General features: G+C 34.1%; 1 protein-coding gene across 1 annotated transcript; it reads left to right on the forward strand.

Moving 5' to 3' along the window:
* Nucleotides 1–1,675: 1,675 nt before the first annotated feature.
* On the forward strand, nucleotides 1,676–5,080 carry LOC140779692 (transcription factor bHLH162-like). The gene is made up of 3 exons (XM_073124905.1): nucleotides 1,676–2,035; nucleotides 4,160–4,495; nucleotides 4,685–5,080. Exons 1-3 carry the CDS (start codon nucleotides 1,895–1,897, stop codon nucleotides 4,751–4,753), a joined length of 546 nt encoding a protein of 181 aa, XP_072981006.1. The 5' UTR covers nucleotides 1,676–1,894; the 3' UTR covers nucleotides 4,754–5,080.
* The last annotated feature ends 11,162 nt before the right edge of the window (nucleotides 5,081–16,242 follow it).

Raw genomic sequence — 16,242 nt, forward strand, 5'->3', positions numbered from 1 at the left:
AAAGGTTAGAATTCAAATCTTTGACGTGGAGTTAGGTAGAGACTTAAAAGTAGAGCCCTCATAAGTTGGTGTTGAGTACTCGGAGTTGTCTTAATATGGTATGTTTTTTATAGGACCAATTATTCACCCTTGACGCGCTCTTGAATTACAGCGAGAAGAAGAAGAGAAATAAGGAGAGATTATGAAAGAATTAAATCATCATTATCAAAGTGCCGAAAGAAGAACGAAACAAAATACTAAGAAGGAGCTGCTAATACTCTTTCACTCAGAGCTATTTATTATCATCTCTACTGACGCCCCCTGATTATGAAAGAATCAAAGCGTCATTATTAAAGTGTCGTATTAGAATTGTCAAAAGAAGAAGGAAACAGAATACCAAGAATGAGCTGCTAACACTCTTTTACTCGGAGATACTTGTTATCATCTCTACTGATGCTCCTGATATGGTAGTCCTCTACTGACGCTCCTGATTATGAAAGAACTAGATCGTCAGTATCAAAGTGTTGTATTACAAGTGCCAAAAGAAGAATGAAACAAAATACCAAGAAGGAGCTGCTAATACTCTTTTCACTCGGGACTGTTCGTTGTCATCTCTACTGATGATCCGTATCTTGTGGCTCTCTTCTAATTACAATAGGAAAAAAGAAAACTCCAAGGACAAATGTGTAAACGTCTCTTTTTCTTGGGTGAAAATGAAACATATAAAAAATTATTTGGTGGACCACGGCCCATGTGACGCTATATTCCAAGAGAAACCCATGAAGAGAGCGAAGTTTCGTGGGGCTTCGGATAATCGGATGGGTAGAATCGCACGTGATTAATTGTGAACCAAGAATCACTTACTCACTGATCCAATCCTAATAGCAACAGTTGTAATAATCAAATGAAATGACAAGATAAGATAAGGTAGACAAATGTTATATTAAAATTTAGAAAAAATATAAAAAAAACACCAGGAATCTTATCATTTTCACTGTCATTCACACTTTATTTAGCTTTTAATACTTTAATAATATGCTCAGTTAACTACAAGCAGCTGGCAGAACTCTGGTTTCTTTTTAATTCTTTAATTAATGTTATTTTTGTATTTATAGTTAATTTTTAAAAAATCTATATTTAATAGGAAAACTAACATCACGGTGTTTTCGAAATCTAGGGATGAATGATAAAAAGATTGTGTTTTTAATAAATTTTTTATTAATAAATTTCTTTAAAATGTTTAAATATCTTTTGAGCCATATATATATTTTTTTTCCATATGTTAAAATCCACAAAGTCAACTATTAATTAAAACGTAAAGAAGAAGCCTTCAATTATTCTCACAGAAATATAGTCAGATGATATGAATAGTTTAATTATTTTTTAGTTAGGGTGGAAAGCATGGACGCTAGTTTAGTATAAACTATATAGAGAAAGACAGGTGCTTAAACTTGAAGCAGATAACGAATTTTTTTAAAATTATTTATTTTAATTTGTTTGGTAATGTCTGCCGTCCAATACTATGGCTGAATACTATTGATATACACTTGTGCCTTGGTGACTGACCACAATAAGGTCCGTCAACTCAACGGTCCGTCCTGGCTTTAAAGGACTCCTCCTAGCCGCGTACGGACCCCGTCGAGTGGGCCGCCACACGAAAACACGGCTCCTCAGACTCTCCTTTATAAACTCATCTCATAATCCACCGAAGATTAAATCCCCCACAATAAGAAGTAGAAGTAGAAGAAGAAGAAAAGAAGAAGAAGAAGAAGAAGAAGGAATTCTCTCCTCCTTTTCTTTGCCTCCTATCTTTTGATAGTCTGAGGAATACTGAGCTCCTCTTTCCTCTTTGGGGTCCGTCTTAATCCCTTCGAGAAGTGGGTGGTTGATTAGTTTTGTGAGCTTACTGGGAGATATGAAGAGCTCCAGAAATGGTGGTGGTGGGTGTGCAAAAGTGGAGAGGAAGACAGTGGAGAAGAACAGGAGGATACACATGAAGAGCCTCTGCCTCAAGCTCTCCTCCCTCATCCCAAAGGATCACTACACTTCCTCAAAGGTACGTACCTAATTAATCCTTTTTGCTTATTTCGTCTTACTGCGTTGATGCTCTTGCAAGCCCACAAAATCCCAAGATTTTGTTGATAGAGTTGTGGATATCTCTTGTTTAATTTGAATCCATTGATTAATTATCCAAATCCAAGGTGGTCATAACTTCATTACCAAGGGAAAATATTGCCAAAACTTATTACCGCTCTACTGTAGTTTTTAAAGTATTAAACGACAAAGTCTTCTATTTTCTTTGTTTTTTTACTTTAAGCAAGTCACTTACGGAGAAACCCGTGCTTTATTACAAAATTGGTCCTGTCAACTCAAGATAACTTTTGTTTTAGGACAGTAAAATGTTTTATTCAAAAGCTACTCTCTTTTATGATTTTGACCAGCAATTCATCTTGACTCTTATTTGCTAACGTGGTAATCAACAACAGTACCCCTTTGATAAATAATTTAGAAACTACAATACAATGATAATATTTTTTCCATGATAATAAATTAGTCAAACTCTGAAGCCTTTTGAATTTAGTTTCTTAAAATTTTATATAAATTTAAGTGTATATTATATTAGAGTGTACAAATATAATTATATTGTAAAAGCCCCTGTCAAAATATGTGAGTACATGTTTGGGGACTTAATTTATATATACTTAATATATGTTATTATTTTGTTGCCACTTGTTAACCAAGTTTATTCACGGTTAGGTCTGGCGACCATTATTTAATATTATCATAAGGTCCAAAATATATTTTGCGAAGATTCATGGCGGGCTATAGACTTGACTGCTTGGACTCTTTCGGCATTTACTAATAAATTAATTAAAATCCCCTCGTGCTATTTATCAGCTTTGAGTACTATTTAATTTAAGCAACATCCCATGTGGATTGCCATCAAATTAAAGTCTGGTAAAAAAGTAACGTTTTAGAAAGAGTTTCCTTTTACCAAATTAGCTCACTTCCATTTGCTTTCAACTGATATATATCACCCTCAAAGCTTAATATCAAGAGGATCCTGTTTAATTATAGATGTCAATAAGATGCTTAATTTATCGGTGTTTTATTTGCGGCAACAAAAAAAAGTAAAATTAAGGCAAACTTAGTTAAATAAATTCAACCTTTTATATATATAAATCGTTGATAATATTAGTATTTTATTTTGTTAACTTATAGGTAAACATATATTATCAGTATTTTATTGATAAGAAGTTGGAAATTGTTTATTTCAATTAAAAAAAAAAAGATTGAGGCAACTACTTTGGTCCACGTAGATGTGATGTACAAGAGGACGACTTTAATAATTCATATTAGTATAAATAGCTAACTAGTTCATCGGTTTTACTTATGAACATATACAGGATTGCTACTTTCCTAAGTACAACCTCAACCAGTTGGATACATTTTCTGATATATATCCCCAGTTTGCTTAAAAAAATAAAACAAAAAAACAAATAAATAAATAAAACTCACTATCTTCTTAAAATTGATCTGTGTGTGAAAGGTTAAAAGAGGAATAAGGTTTTAGTTCAACCTCATGCTAACTGCAAATTCTACGTAGGAATCCAATTCCAACTTCATTGGAGGGTTCATTTCAGGGAATCACTTTCATGCCCACTCCATAAACATAGAAAAGGAGTCACTTTTCACTTTTCATTATCTTGCATGACATTAGATTCCTTGTGAGCTAGTGGAGAGAGCAAGGATAATCAGAAAAGCCAAGAAGCTGGCAGCCCTTTAAAGTTGATAACTAGTGTGTGATAGTGGCCACACAATTAGATATATCATTCATGTGATAATATACTTAGTTGTTCAATAAATACAATCTGTAATTCATTAATAATGGTGTTGTTGTTTAATTAGGAAGAAACTTACATTGATATATATATATATATATATATATATATATATATATATATATATATATATATATATATATATTACTAACTAGAAGATCTCTTGGTATATGTTTTGAAAACAAACTATAATGAAAAACATTAATCTGTCAAGCAATCAAATTTTGGTAGTATATAGCTACTTAATTATATGCAAATTGTTGTATTTTATGAGCAGTTCTCTATAATAGAAACTTCTACAATCTAATGATTCATCTTCCTTTTTTTTCCCTTATTAGGATGTATTAACACAACAAGATTTCTTGGAGGAAGCTGCATCCTACATCAAGAAGCTGAAAGAAAGGATCGAAAAGTTGAAGCAGAAGAGGGAATTAGGAGCAAGCATCAGAGGAATTAGCAACGATATTAGCAGTGGGATGATGATAGGAACTAAATTGCCCATGATCGAAGTACGACATCAAGAAACCAATTTGGAGGTGGTTCTGATAAGTAGCACTGACAAGAGGTTCATGTTCCATGAGGTGATTGCCGTTCTCGAGGAAGAAGGCGCAGAAGTTGTTAGCGCGAGCTTCTCCGTCGTCGGCGATAAAATATTTCACACTATCCACTCTCAGGTATTCACGTTAAATTTGTTTCTTCTTTACTATATACCTTCAGTAGTTCTTTATCATCCATATGAGGTAGGTCTTGAGAATAGACCAGCAAGCGAAGTTCGAATTTATTTGATTGCATGTCAATTATATCATCAAATATGGATTCCAGAAGGACTAGTTGTAATATTTTGTTTCCTCTTTTCTTTGCAGGCCCTTAGCTCTAGAATTGGCTTGGAGGCTTCAAGGGTGTCAGAGAGGTTGAAGGAGTTGGTTAGATAAAAAAATTTACCACGAGGAAGCCCTAATCTAGTTAGCATAGTAAGAACCCTAATCTAGTTATCTACGTATGGTTTGGAAACAAAGGATTCAATTTTGAGTCGCATCTTAGCTGCAAAAGAGGAAATGATTATGAAGACCAGGAAGAATCATTGCGTGGATTGTTTCACTAGGATAGTTATTAAGTAGAAGTGATTAATATGAAATACTTTTTTCAATTTCTTTATCGGAATTTAATATTAAGAGGTTTGATTGCTATGAGGTCTGTTTTCATGCTTTCTTATGTATTTTCTAGCAAGTCATAATAAAAGCATGTTCAGTCTCTGCTTCTGATGGCATAATTCACAGCCTGAATTTGAAATTATGGCCGGTCATGTACTTCATTAGAACTTGAGATACAAGAAGTTTTAACATTAAGTTCTCAATCCAAAATATAAAAGAATTAAATATATATTTGTCAACAACTCATGTAAGAAAGAAGTTCGATACTAGACGAGCAATGCCTTCTGGTATAGCTCTAAAACAATAGGCAACAAAGTAAAAAACAAAGTCCTAAGTAGAGGTTAAAAGAGTACTTGGTGCGCTACATTCATTTGCCACATTGATCATCATCTAAAAATATTAGAAGACTTTTATGAGCTAATAAATTAGCTTGGTGGGTGAACTTACTCTGTATAGATATAATACGAAATAAAAATCATAATTCATAAAGCATGACCTTGAAATTCAGTATTTGAAATACATGAATAATATACGACACAAAAAGAAAAAAATCAGACATGAACAATAAGGCATGAGTACTAACAGTCAAGTAACAAATATTTTATTACGTGGAACCTCTTGTCCTCCATAAGTGTGATATGACTCTTTCTTAGGCCTACGCTCGTTCTTAGATTCACATCAATAAGAGATCACCCTTAAGATGATGCTTATGTCTTTTCTTAATTGCCAATTCGATTACGATCACTCAGGGATATCACTAAGTGATAAACGCACCTTATCTTTTTATGCATTCTAGTTAACCTTAATTTAATTGTCAGCCGGTTAAATTAGTTAGCTCAACTGAGTTGTTTTGACTAGCCCAAGTCGATTGCGTGAGTTTTAGTTCAACATAACTCTTTGCTTTGATTCCCAAATAATTGTCTCTCTCTCTCTCTAGCTCTCACTATATATAGATATAGTAACAAAAGAGGCGAGGCATGATATAGAATGAATTATTTCCTTCTGTCTCTCTCTCTTCTTTCAACCATTCTCTCTAACCCTGGTCGTCAACAGCTTCAATAGCCTAATCAACAACCATCTTTCCATATTTGCTCTCTGCGGCCAATCCTAAACCCCACCCAACTCTACCTTACGGCAGAGTTGTATTGGTGTTATCTAGGGGTGTTGAATATTTACCAATTTGCTCTATTTTGACATTTCTCTACTATTTTATTAATATCTTTTCATCCAGGCCTCTAATTTTTGTGAAATGAAAGCTATTAGAACTCTAACTCATAAAACTATCACCACAAAATTGTCACAATTTTCTTACATCCATATCAGTCTAGATTTGGTTCATAACATTAGTAACGTAATTGACATTCTTCGAACAATAGTTATCACACAATCCGAGATGAATAAGGAAGGATCAAAAACTCATCCCTATTTGCATTGGAGTTTCTCCGGCATCCCCTCCACCACCAGCAACGACCAACGACAAGCCACCAATGTGGGCGAAGACGACATTAAATATTTTTCTACTAAATTGAAGGAGAACTTAAAAAGATATTCAAACATCCCTCGAGGACTCGATTTAAGTCTTGGTAGAGGTCCTACTAGCTGCCCTCCACTGACTGGCACCGCTAGTTCCACTGGCTATCTCAGAAACTAGTCCCCATGGCGAGAATAATTCAAGCCGTGAGGGAGGGGACAAGCAAGGCCAAACTGTAGCCTCAACCCCTCCTCTAACCACTATGGAGACCCCCACAAGCCTTGCAGACCCTCACAGATGTCGTGCCATATCGGAGCCACCTGTAGTAGTGACGGCAAGGTCATCTTCTCCACCTATGGTGGAAGTTAGGACCGCTTGTAAGTTAGGGTTCTAATAGCTCTTTTTTCATATGAATCGAAGATTGGAATGAAAATATGTAAATAAAACAATAGAGGAAGGTCAAAATCGGCCAGATCGATAAGAAAATTGTGATGTAGGAGAGGAAGATCAGTCCAGATTTAGTTCATAACAAATCCCTTTCATTGGGTCGGCATTTGCTACAAACCAAGTGATGGAGGAGAAAATCTAGTAATTGCGTCCATATGGACGATAACCATGGTAGCCCTTGGACAGAGGAACTCTCTAGCCACCTAAGACTTACCTGTGATTGCAATATCGGCTACTGATGGGGCACGACCTCCTTTAATGGCATCTATAACCAATGGTGGACAACCAACTCCACTTATCTGCCACTTGAAGGCTGCTCAAGTGGAGGATCATCACTTAAGAAGTATTTTGCTTCTATTGCGATGAAAAGTTTGCTTCAAGACACAAATGCACCAAGCCAACCATAGTTATGTTCATGGAACATCCAAAGATAGTGGACGAGGTGGATGATAACCCTGTTGATAAGAACAAGAGCTTGTCACTGAGATATCTCTTTATACATATTCAAGGGTTACAACTTCATGCACCATATGTATTAAAGGATTCCTCAAGTGCCAACAAACCCCGTTCTCATTAACAATGCAACATACAATTTTCTAAATAAGAAAAGTGTCAAATATTAAACATGGAGTCATCCATAGGATTTGATGTGGTGATTGGGGATGTGTCAAAACTGTTAGAGGTAAATCAACTTTGATTTCAACAACGTCACAATAGATTTTCACAACTATGCTAATTAGGTGCACCTTGTCAGACAATTATTAGATTTCACTATATCCTTGTAGCTACTATTTGGCCTACCTAACAACGGCAATCATGAGATCCTCATGCAGCTAATTGCCTCTCCTTTTATCAATCCCTTAACTAATTTTTCAGCAGACTTAGTTACTCTTTTACAAGAATTTACTTCTCTATTTGAATATCCTCATGATGTTCTAGTTGAAAGAATCCATGACCGTCGGATCAAGATTATAACGAGACTAGGGCTAGTTAATGTTCGACCATATTGTCGCCTTCACTCTAAAAGGAAGAGATCACATAGTGATTGAGATGCTAGCCAATGGCATTATTCACCTAAGTCAGAAAACATACTCTTCTCTATCCTTTTGGTACATAAAAAATGTAGAACATTGCGATTTTGTGTTGATTATCAGGTTGAATGTTATCACTATCTAGGAATGGTACCCTATGCTAATGATTGAGGAGTTGCTCAACAAATTTGTGAAAGTGACCTATCGTTTTAAAGTTAGATCTCTGATTTAAAAACCAACAAATCCATCCACTCAATAGATGTCTATGAAATCATGTTTCTTGCGCATGACAACTACTATTAATTTCTGGTCATACCCTTCAGGTTGACTGATTTTGTGACCACCTTCCAAGGACAGATGAAAGACATTTTCCAACAATATCTTCATCAATATGAGTTGGTATTTTTTTATGATATTATTATTTATAGCCCCACTTGAGAGTCGCATCTTTAACATTTGCATAGCATGCCTACATTGCTACAACACGATGTAAAGCATTCCAAGTGGTAATGTTGTTTATCATTGTCGTGTTACAAATTATAGTCATGCTAACTCGATTTATGGTAATGTTGTTCATCATTGTCGTGTACAAATTATAGTCTGCTTGGATGCGAGATAGCTTATTCAAGTTATAATATTATATAACGCTTAATGACATGTATATGAAGTAATACCTTGCATTATTAAATAATAGGGAACTAATGGGGTAATAGAGCTCATAAATTCATTTATTACAGATTGCAAAATTGTCTTAAATATTTGCATGCTAACTTGAATTTAATATTTTGAAAAGCTGAAATTGGGGCCCATGCAACTTTTGACAACACTTATCGATAGCCATACTCGATCTTCTCCATTCATATTTTCTCACTTGTCACTTGTATCACACCAGTGAGATATGTAAAATTACACTCGATGATGAAGGACTTGGTGAAGTCTAGTAGGGCAAGGATTGACACAGACATCAATATTGTCTTTAATAAGTTGAAGGCCAAATAGGCTATCGCCATTCATCTAAACTTGCATAGGAGTGATCTCAAGGGTGTAGAGATTTTCTGTAGCCCTCCATAAAGAAACAGTAATACCTAAAGAGATTGAGGAAGCCTCTCAACATTTTTGAATTCTTAGGTAATATTCATTAATTCATGCTCTTAAGTTTGCAGTAAGTGGGAGTGGGTGGAGTGAGTGAGTGGGACTAGGCGAGGGAGAAAAGAACAAGGAGTTTATTTGACTAGGAGAGTCAAGTGGAGTCAAATTGAGTTACTTAGTTAGATTTATTTTATTATTTTAAATTTTAAATAAATTGGATAATCCTTATATAGATCTGATTTGCTAGGATTTTTACTCCTATAAATAGAGTGAACATGTGTTGATTATTAATCTATTGTGGAATGAAAATTGAATTAAGTTATTTTTATTATCTTATTTTTATCTTTTACCGTAATCATTAGATCATCTTTATCTTTTTAAAAGTAGATCGTAACCATAGAAGCTTTTGATCTTTCAAATCCTAGCTACCATCTTCCTCCAACAACCACCACCCTTGACCGTCCACATCCTCCGACAACCGTCGTAATGTTAGATATTTATCGTTCTGCCCCATTCTGATCTTACTCCACTCTTTTATTTTTATCTTTTCATCTCGACTTCCAATTTATATGAAACCAAAACCATTAGATCTGTAACTCATGAGACTACTACCACAAAATTCCCATAATTTTCTTACATTCAGATCAATCCAGATCTAATTCATAACATTAGTATTAGAGGGAGATCGCTGCCAAGGAGGACCAAGAACTCATCTCCCTACTGACTAGGTCTTCTTTGACGCCATCATCACTTGCAACCATCGATGACAAGCTATCAACGTGGGCAAAGGCACTTTTTAAAGAATTTTCTAACGCGATCACTAAATCTATTGAGAAGAGCGCCGAGCGGATGGAAAAGGCTATTCAAGCCTTGGCAATAGCCATCCTAATTTATCACGACCACCTCGCGTTGCCAGCCACTATGGAACTGGCGCTACTTCCACCTTCAAGCACTAATAATGGTGAAATCATGGATACCATCAAAACCACATCAACCATCCCTCCTCCGATTGCAGTAGAGCACCTTCCATTCTATCAACATTAGAGCATCCCGTAGCAACGGTCGTGATGTTGTCTTCCCCACTCCCGGTAAAAGCCCAAACAACATTAGAGCATCCCCTAGCAACATTAGAGCATCCCCAAAAATTCTAGCTTTCCAACAACGGCGATCTAGGCCCTATCAGCCCAAACAATCATGACCAGTGACGTTCTTGGATCTTCTACACCTGACCATGGCCTAAACTGCATGTGCTAAAACCTTGGCTCTAACCACCTATGGCTAGGACTTGGTCCAAACCACCCGTAGCTAGGACAGACTATGGCTCGAATAAGTAGGCTCTAGAGCAGAACCCACCATGGGCCTATCTATATGGCAAACGAGACCCCACACAAAGATTGAAGACATGCATTTCACGAGTGATGAAAGGTATGGAAACCACCATGGACACTTTGAGGACAAGGTGGTTGGAAGAGTAGAAGATTATTATAATCTGATCACATGGGTTAAGTCAGTCTGGTTTGTTGAGTTAAATTGAGTTAGTTAGATTTATGTTATTGTTTTGAATTTTAAATAAATCGAATACTCCGCATGTAGATCTAATTCAGTAGGAGTTTTACTCATATATAGAGTGAACATGTGTTGATTATTAATCGATTATGGAATGAGAATTGAGTTAAGTTATTTTTATTATTTCATTTTTATCTTTTACCATAGTCCTTAGATCGTTTTTATCTTTTTAAAAGTAGATCATAATCATAGAAACATTTTGATTTTTCAAATCCTGACCACCATCTTCCTTCAACAGTCACCCTACTTTACGTTCATCCACCACTACCCTGGACCATTCACTATCCTTCAACAACTACTGCAACGTTGGATATTTATCATTTTACTTCGTTTTAATCTTGACTTTTAATTTGTGTGAAACCAAAACCTTTAGATCCATAACTCATGAGGCTACCACCATAAAAAATTTCATAGTTTTCTTATGTCCAGATTGGTCCAGATCTAATTTATAACAAAACTCCATAGATTGTAGATTATCTAAAGAAGAAGAGCAGTGTGCTAGTTGACATCCATAAGTAAACAACTGGATAAAATGTCAAATCAAACCCTAATAAGAGTTCTTAGACTCCCATTGTTAAATGACTTAATTGAGGGTTATTTTTATAAGAAGATCAACTAAAATGAGGCAATTCACATATCTTTTGATTACTCTAATCTACACCAATGCTCACAAATAATGAAAATGCAAAGAGAAGAGCAGAAAACCTTACTTTCACTTTTCTATCGATCAATATAGGTATCTTGTTTTCGTCACTTATGCTAAATTAAGTTTATAAACATTAGATTAAACAATACTACTTGGCAGGTAAGATTATCGTATAATTTTGTTTGCAAGCTTATTTTGGCTATAGCATATACCAAGGTTTCCAGTTTTAGTCAACCCGGATCTTACCTTGAAATCAACTAATTTACAAGTTTTGGGTTAGTTTTCAAATCAGCTGGAAGCCAATTTGTACATTTTTGGTGGAATCGACCGAAACAACCCAATTAGAGAGTATGAATTGCACAATATTTCTCGACAAGAAGAGGGGGAAGAAGATTTTGTGTTAGGACAATTTTGATGCAAAAGGGATGCTCAATCACCTACTTGAGCAAGGCACTATCTCAGCGTTCACAACAAATATCAACTTATGAGCAAAAGATGCTAGCAATCATTCATGCCATTACAAAGTGCAACCCTACCTTATCAGTTGATACTTCAATATGCAAGGAGCAGCAAAGGTTACCTTAATTCATCAACTAGGAAGTGCATACTTTGACACAACAACAATGGGTGCCCAAATTCAATGGTTACAATTATGAATTAGTATATAAACGGAGGATGGAAAATGAGTAGTGGATGTGCTCTTACATAAATCAGATCCAGTAAAATTAGCTTCATTTATAGCATCAACCTTCCCTATTCTTTGAAGATCTATGCAAGGTATATTCCACCAACAAGGTAACGACGAACTTGAGTCACTCCTTATTGTTTGATCTCAATAAGCCTCCCTATGTGTTGTATGGCTGATACACAAATTCACTCGAGCATCATTCGATATTTTCATGACTACCCCCTAGTTGGTCATGAAGGAGTCTTTCATATATACAAACAAGTATTCAAAATTGTGCATAGGCCAATTTGTACCATGATGCTCAGCAACAATATTTTGAAAGGTGACTACGGGTGGCAGGCGGCCACTTCACTGTCTAGCGCTAAGACGAAAAGCAGGTCACAACACGATCTATCATTTTATATAAATAATTAAAAAAAATTATATATGATATATTTTATATTTTAATAATAATATAGTATATGTAGAATTTGTAATGATGCACTACACTAAAATATTAAATAACATAATCATAATTCACAGTTAACAACCATAATAAGTTCACAAGAATCACAACTAAATGTCCAAAACAAATAACATAATCAAATATTCAAAATTATCAAATTTATAACAAATTAACAAGAATCACAACCAAATATCTAAAATAAATAACATAATCAAATATTCAAGAATTTTAAATTCATAACAAGTTCATAATCATTGATCTAGAAAAGTAAAAAGAGTCATCTTCTAAACTTCTAGTCTTCTTCAAATTTTTTAGGGGAGCTTCATTTGTCATCATATTATTATCTGAATCATTATTAAGCTCTAGCTCAACATCATTATCATTATCTATTTTCTCTCCCAACTGAATTAATTGCTCATCTAGAGAAATGGAAGGAGTTCTAGTAGTAGTAGCTTGGGCAACTCTAGTGCTCCTCCTTGATGTTAAAAATTCTTCTGCCCCTGATGCTTCTATCACTATCTCCCAAGTTAACCCTTCACATAGGAAAACCTCTTGATAATTATTATCTAATCAATAATGCATTATTCCTCTCTTTTGAAGTCGTATGATCCTTCTTTTTTTGCTATCTTTTAATCTTTTATTCTTGCATTAAATTATACATAAAATAAGTCGTTCAATCTTTTCACTTTTAATCTATTTCTTTCATTGAATAAATCTGAAAGCAAAGACCAAATTAATATGAGTATTATGGTAATAAAATTTATTAGTTAGAATTTAGAATTGACAACTCAATTAATACAATGATACATTACCTATTCAAATAAGCTCCAATTTCTTTTACATCCTAATGAGCTACATGTCAACTTAAGAATCTTAATTGTCATATTTTTTAAGTAAGAGGCACCAGCTCTATATAGGCTCCATCAATGAGCTAATAATCATAAAAATTAGAAAGTAACTTATTATTAACGTACTAACATACATAAGACTAAAAGACATATATTTTATTACATATGTTAAAATATTAATATACCTGAGTTTAATTTATCATTATTAACTTCTTTTGCTAATTTTGCTAGTAGTCTTCTAAAATTTTCAGTAACATTTTTATATGCTTTAATCTCTACATTTGTAATATGTATTTGAATTGACGGATATAGAGTAAAAGTTCTCAACAACACTAAGTACACCATCGGTTATCTTTCTATCAGTCTCTGTTTCATCATAATCTTTATAAAAGTAGCATGGATTTAAATAATATGCAACAACATAAAGATATGTATCAAGTTTTCTATTTGTGTAGTGATCAATAGCATCGAGAAAAAGCTTGGAATAAATCTCAATATTACTAAAAATATTCTTAATTTTTTTTAGCATCTTTCAACCCATATTATATATAAATCTCATTGGCGGCTTTCTTTCACCATCAAAAATTCGAAGCAACTTCACCAAGGGAGTGAAAAATTTAACTATTAACAACACTTGCCTCTAAAATTGATTAGAAATAAACATAAGCTAACATAAGCCTTAAGCATAATATTCATTAGAAGTAAACATAAGCTAATATAAGCCTTAATTTTTCTTTTTCTCTAAAGACTCTGCAATGTAAGAAAAGAAATAAAAAATCTTGTTATCCCGGGTCTCACGATCTTTCTTTTTTTATATATAAATTGACAAATCATACTTAATATCTTATGATGTTCATAAATGAGTACTGTGACTTTCCTCCCATGTTCAATTGCATATTTAATCCTTCATTCTTTAGATATCTTCTCCAACATTAAATTTATAAATTAACGGCACAAGATGCCCATTATATGCGAGAATATTTATCTTTTAGCAATCGTATAGTTGCTAAATTAGCAGCAACATTATCAGTCATAACTTGGAGAATATTCTCCTGTCCTACTTCTTTGATATCATTAGTAATAATATTATGGATGTATTTACTTGTATGCAAGTCTTTAGAGCAACTAATAGAATGTAAAAAACAAACTCTCAACTCACAACTAACACTTAAATTCATAATGTTTCTTCCTTATTGAGTAGCCATTTTTTCTATGTAACCCTATGATTCTCCAAAATCATCATTTGTTTTAGCCACTTTCTTCTTCAAAAATGGCTCACATAACTCATACATAGATGATGGTTTATATATTGGGCTATACTAATCAACTATTTTTATCAGTATATGAAATGCTTTATAAGAAAAATAACTAATATGCCTTTTGAATCTACTAATTTCTTAATTAGTGATCTTCCCACAGAATTTACATTTCATTTTGTTGGCATTATTTTTATTAGGACCATATTTCTACTCTGGATCATTGGGGCCAATAGGCATAAAATATTTAGATGATGTAGACCCAGCCATAGACGTTGTTTGAGAGGAATTAATAGTCATATCTGATTATCTGTACTATATATATAAAATAGAGGTTATTAGGCAATTCACAAACTAATTAGCAAGTATTGATTAATTCACAAACTAACTAGCGTATCAGATTAACATTGAAAGATATCTATATTTCAAAGTTCGAATCAAGATTCAAGACAATAAAAGAATTACAGATAATATTAATTAATTTCGCTAGCAAACTAATTAACAAACTAATTAGAATTGATTCCTCTATCATAATATATTAACAATAATTACAAATTAGAAAACTAATACATCAAATTTGTCAAAATAGTGAAAGAATTTAAAGAAAACTATTATTAACTTACTAATTAGAAAACTAACACTGTCGATTTTCTCCAGCAAACTAATTAGGTCAATAATCATTATTTATTAATCAATTATCAAGAATTAGAACAGTGAAACTATGAAAGAAAATTAAAGTTGGGAAACAAAGCATGCTTGCTGTAATTACCTATTGCTCTTAAGTGTTAATTATTGTTTGATTTTAAGTGTTAATTGTTGTAGCAGTGAAGAAACTAGAAAGAGAAGAAAGCTGATAGTGAGAGGGAGAAAGAGAGAAGAAAAAGCTGCTCAATAGCCTTTCACTCTCAATAGGAAGATGGTTGTCGAGAGTGAAAAGGGAAGAAATTAAGAAATAGAGGAAAGTGAAAAGGAAAGGAAGAGAAGAAGAAAAGGGTTTGAGGGGTACCTTGCTTGCCACTGGTTGAGGGAGTCGATCAAGAGAAACCAAGGGAGGGAGATGCTCAAGAGGAGAGTTTTTAGGGCTCAAATCAAGTGTGATGAGAGAAAAGAATTGAGTTTGCTTTTAATGGTTAACGCGGTTAGCAAACAGTGAAAGATTTGACCCAAAAATTCTAAACCCATTGCTGTAGCGGGATAACCTTCAATAACATTTAGCGGACCACTCAGCCTACTAAGTTTGCTTAGGCTGCTCTCTTACGGCATCCACCCTACCAAAGCAGATGGTTGCTTTTTTATAACAATGCTCAATTGTGATTCTTGTCAAATGCGCAAAGCCCATCTCAACCAAGCCCGCTAGTCTTCTCCAAATTCCAGCATATGTTGGGGATGTAGCCATAGACTTCATTACTACCACTGGCTCAAGAAAATTCCATCATCTTGGTCATGATAGATTTGCTCTCAAAGTATGCTCATTTTTTAGTGTTGTTACACCCATACACTACTCTCAATGTGGCTAATTTACATTCACGATGTAGCTAAACTTTACGACATGCGACATTCAATTTTGTTCGATCTAGATTCAGTGTTTGTTAGCTAGTTTTGACAAAATAAATTTCCTTTAGGGTACCACTTTTCGCATGAGCTCGACATACCATCATCAAACAAACGGACATATAAAAATCCTCAATCGTTGCTTGATAGCAGTATCTCAACTGCTTTATAAGGAGCAACCTTGGCAATGGCTATATTACTTGTCATGAGTTGAATGGTCCTATAATACCGC

The sequence above is a fragment of the Typha angustifolia genome, chromosome 15 (assembly GCF_048772165.1).
Source record: "Typha angustifolia cultivar Huaian chromosome 15, ASM4877216v1, whole genome shotgun sequence".
NCBI lineage: Eukaryota > Viridiplantae > Streptophyta > Magnoliopsida > Poales > Typhaceae > Typha > Typha angustifolia.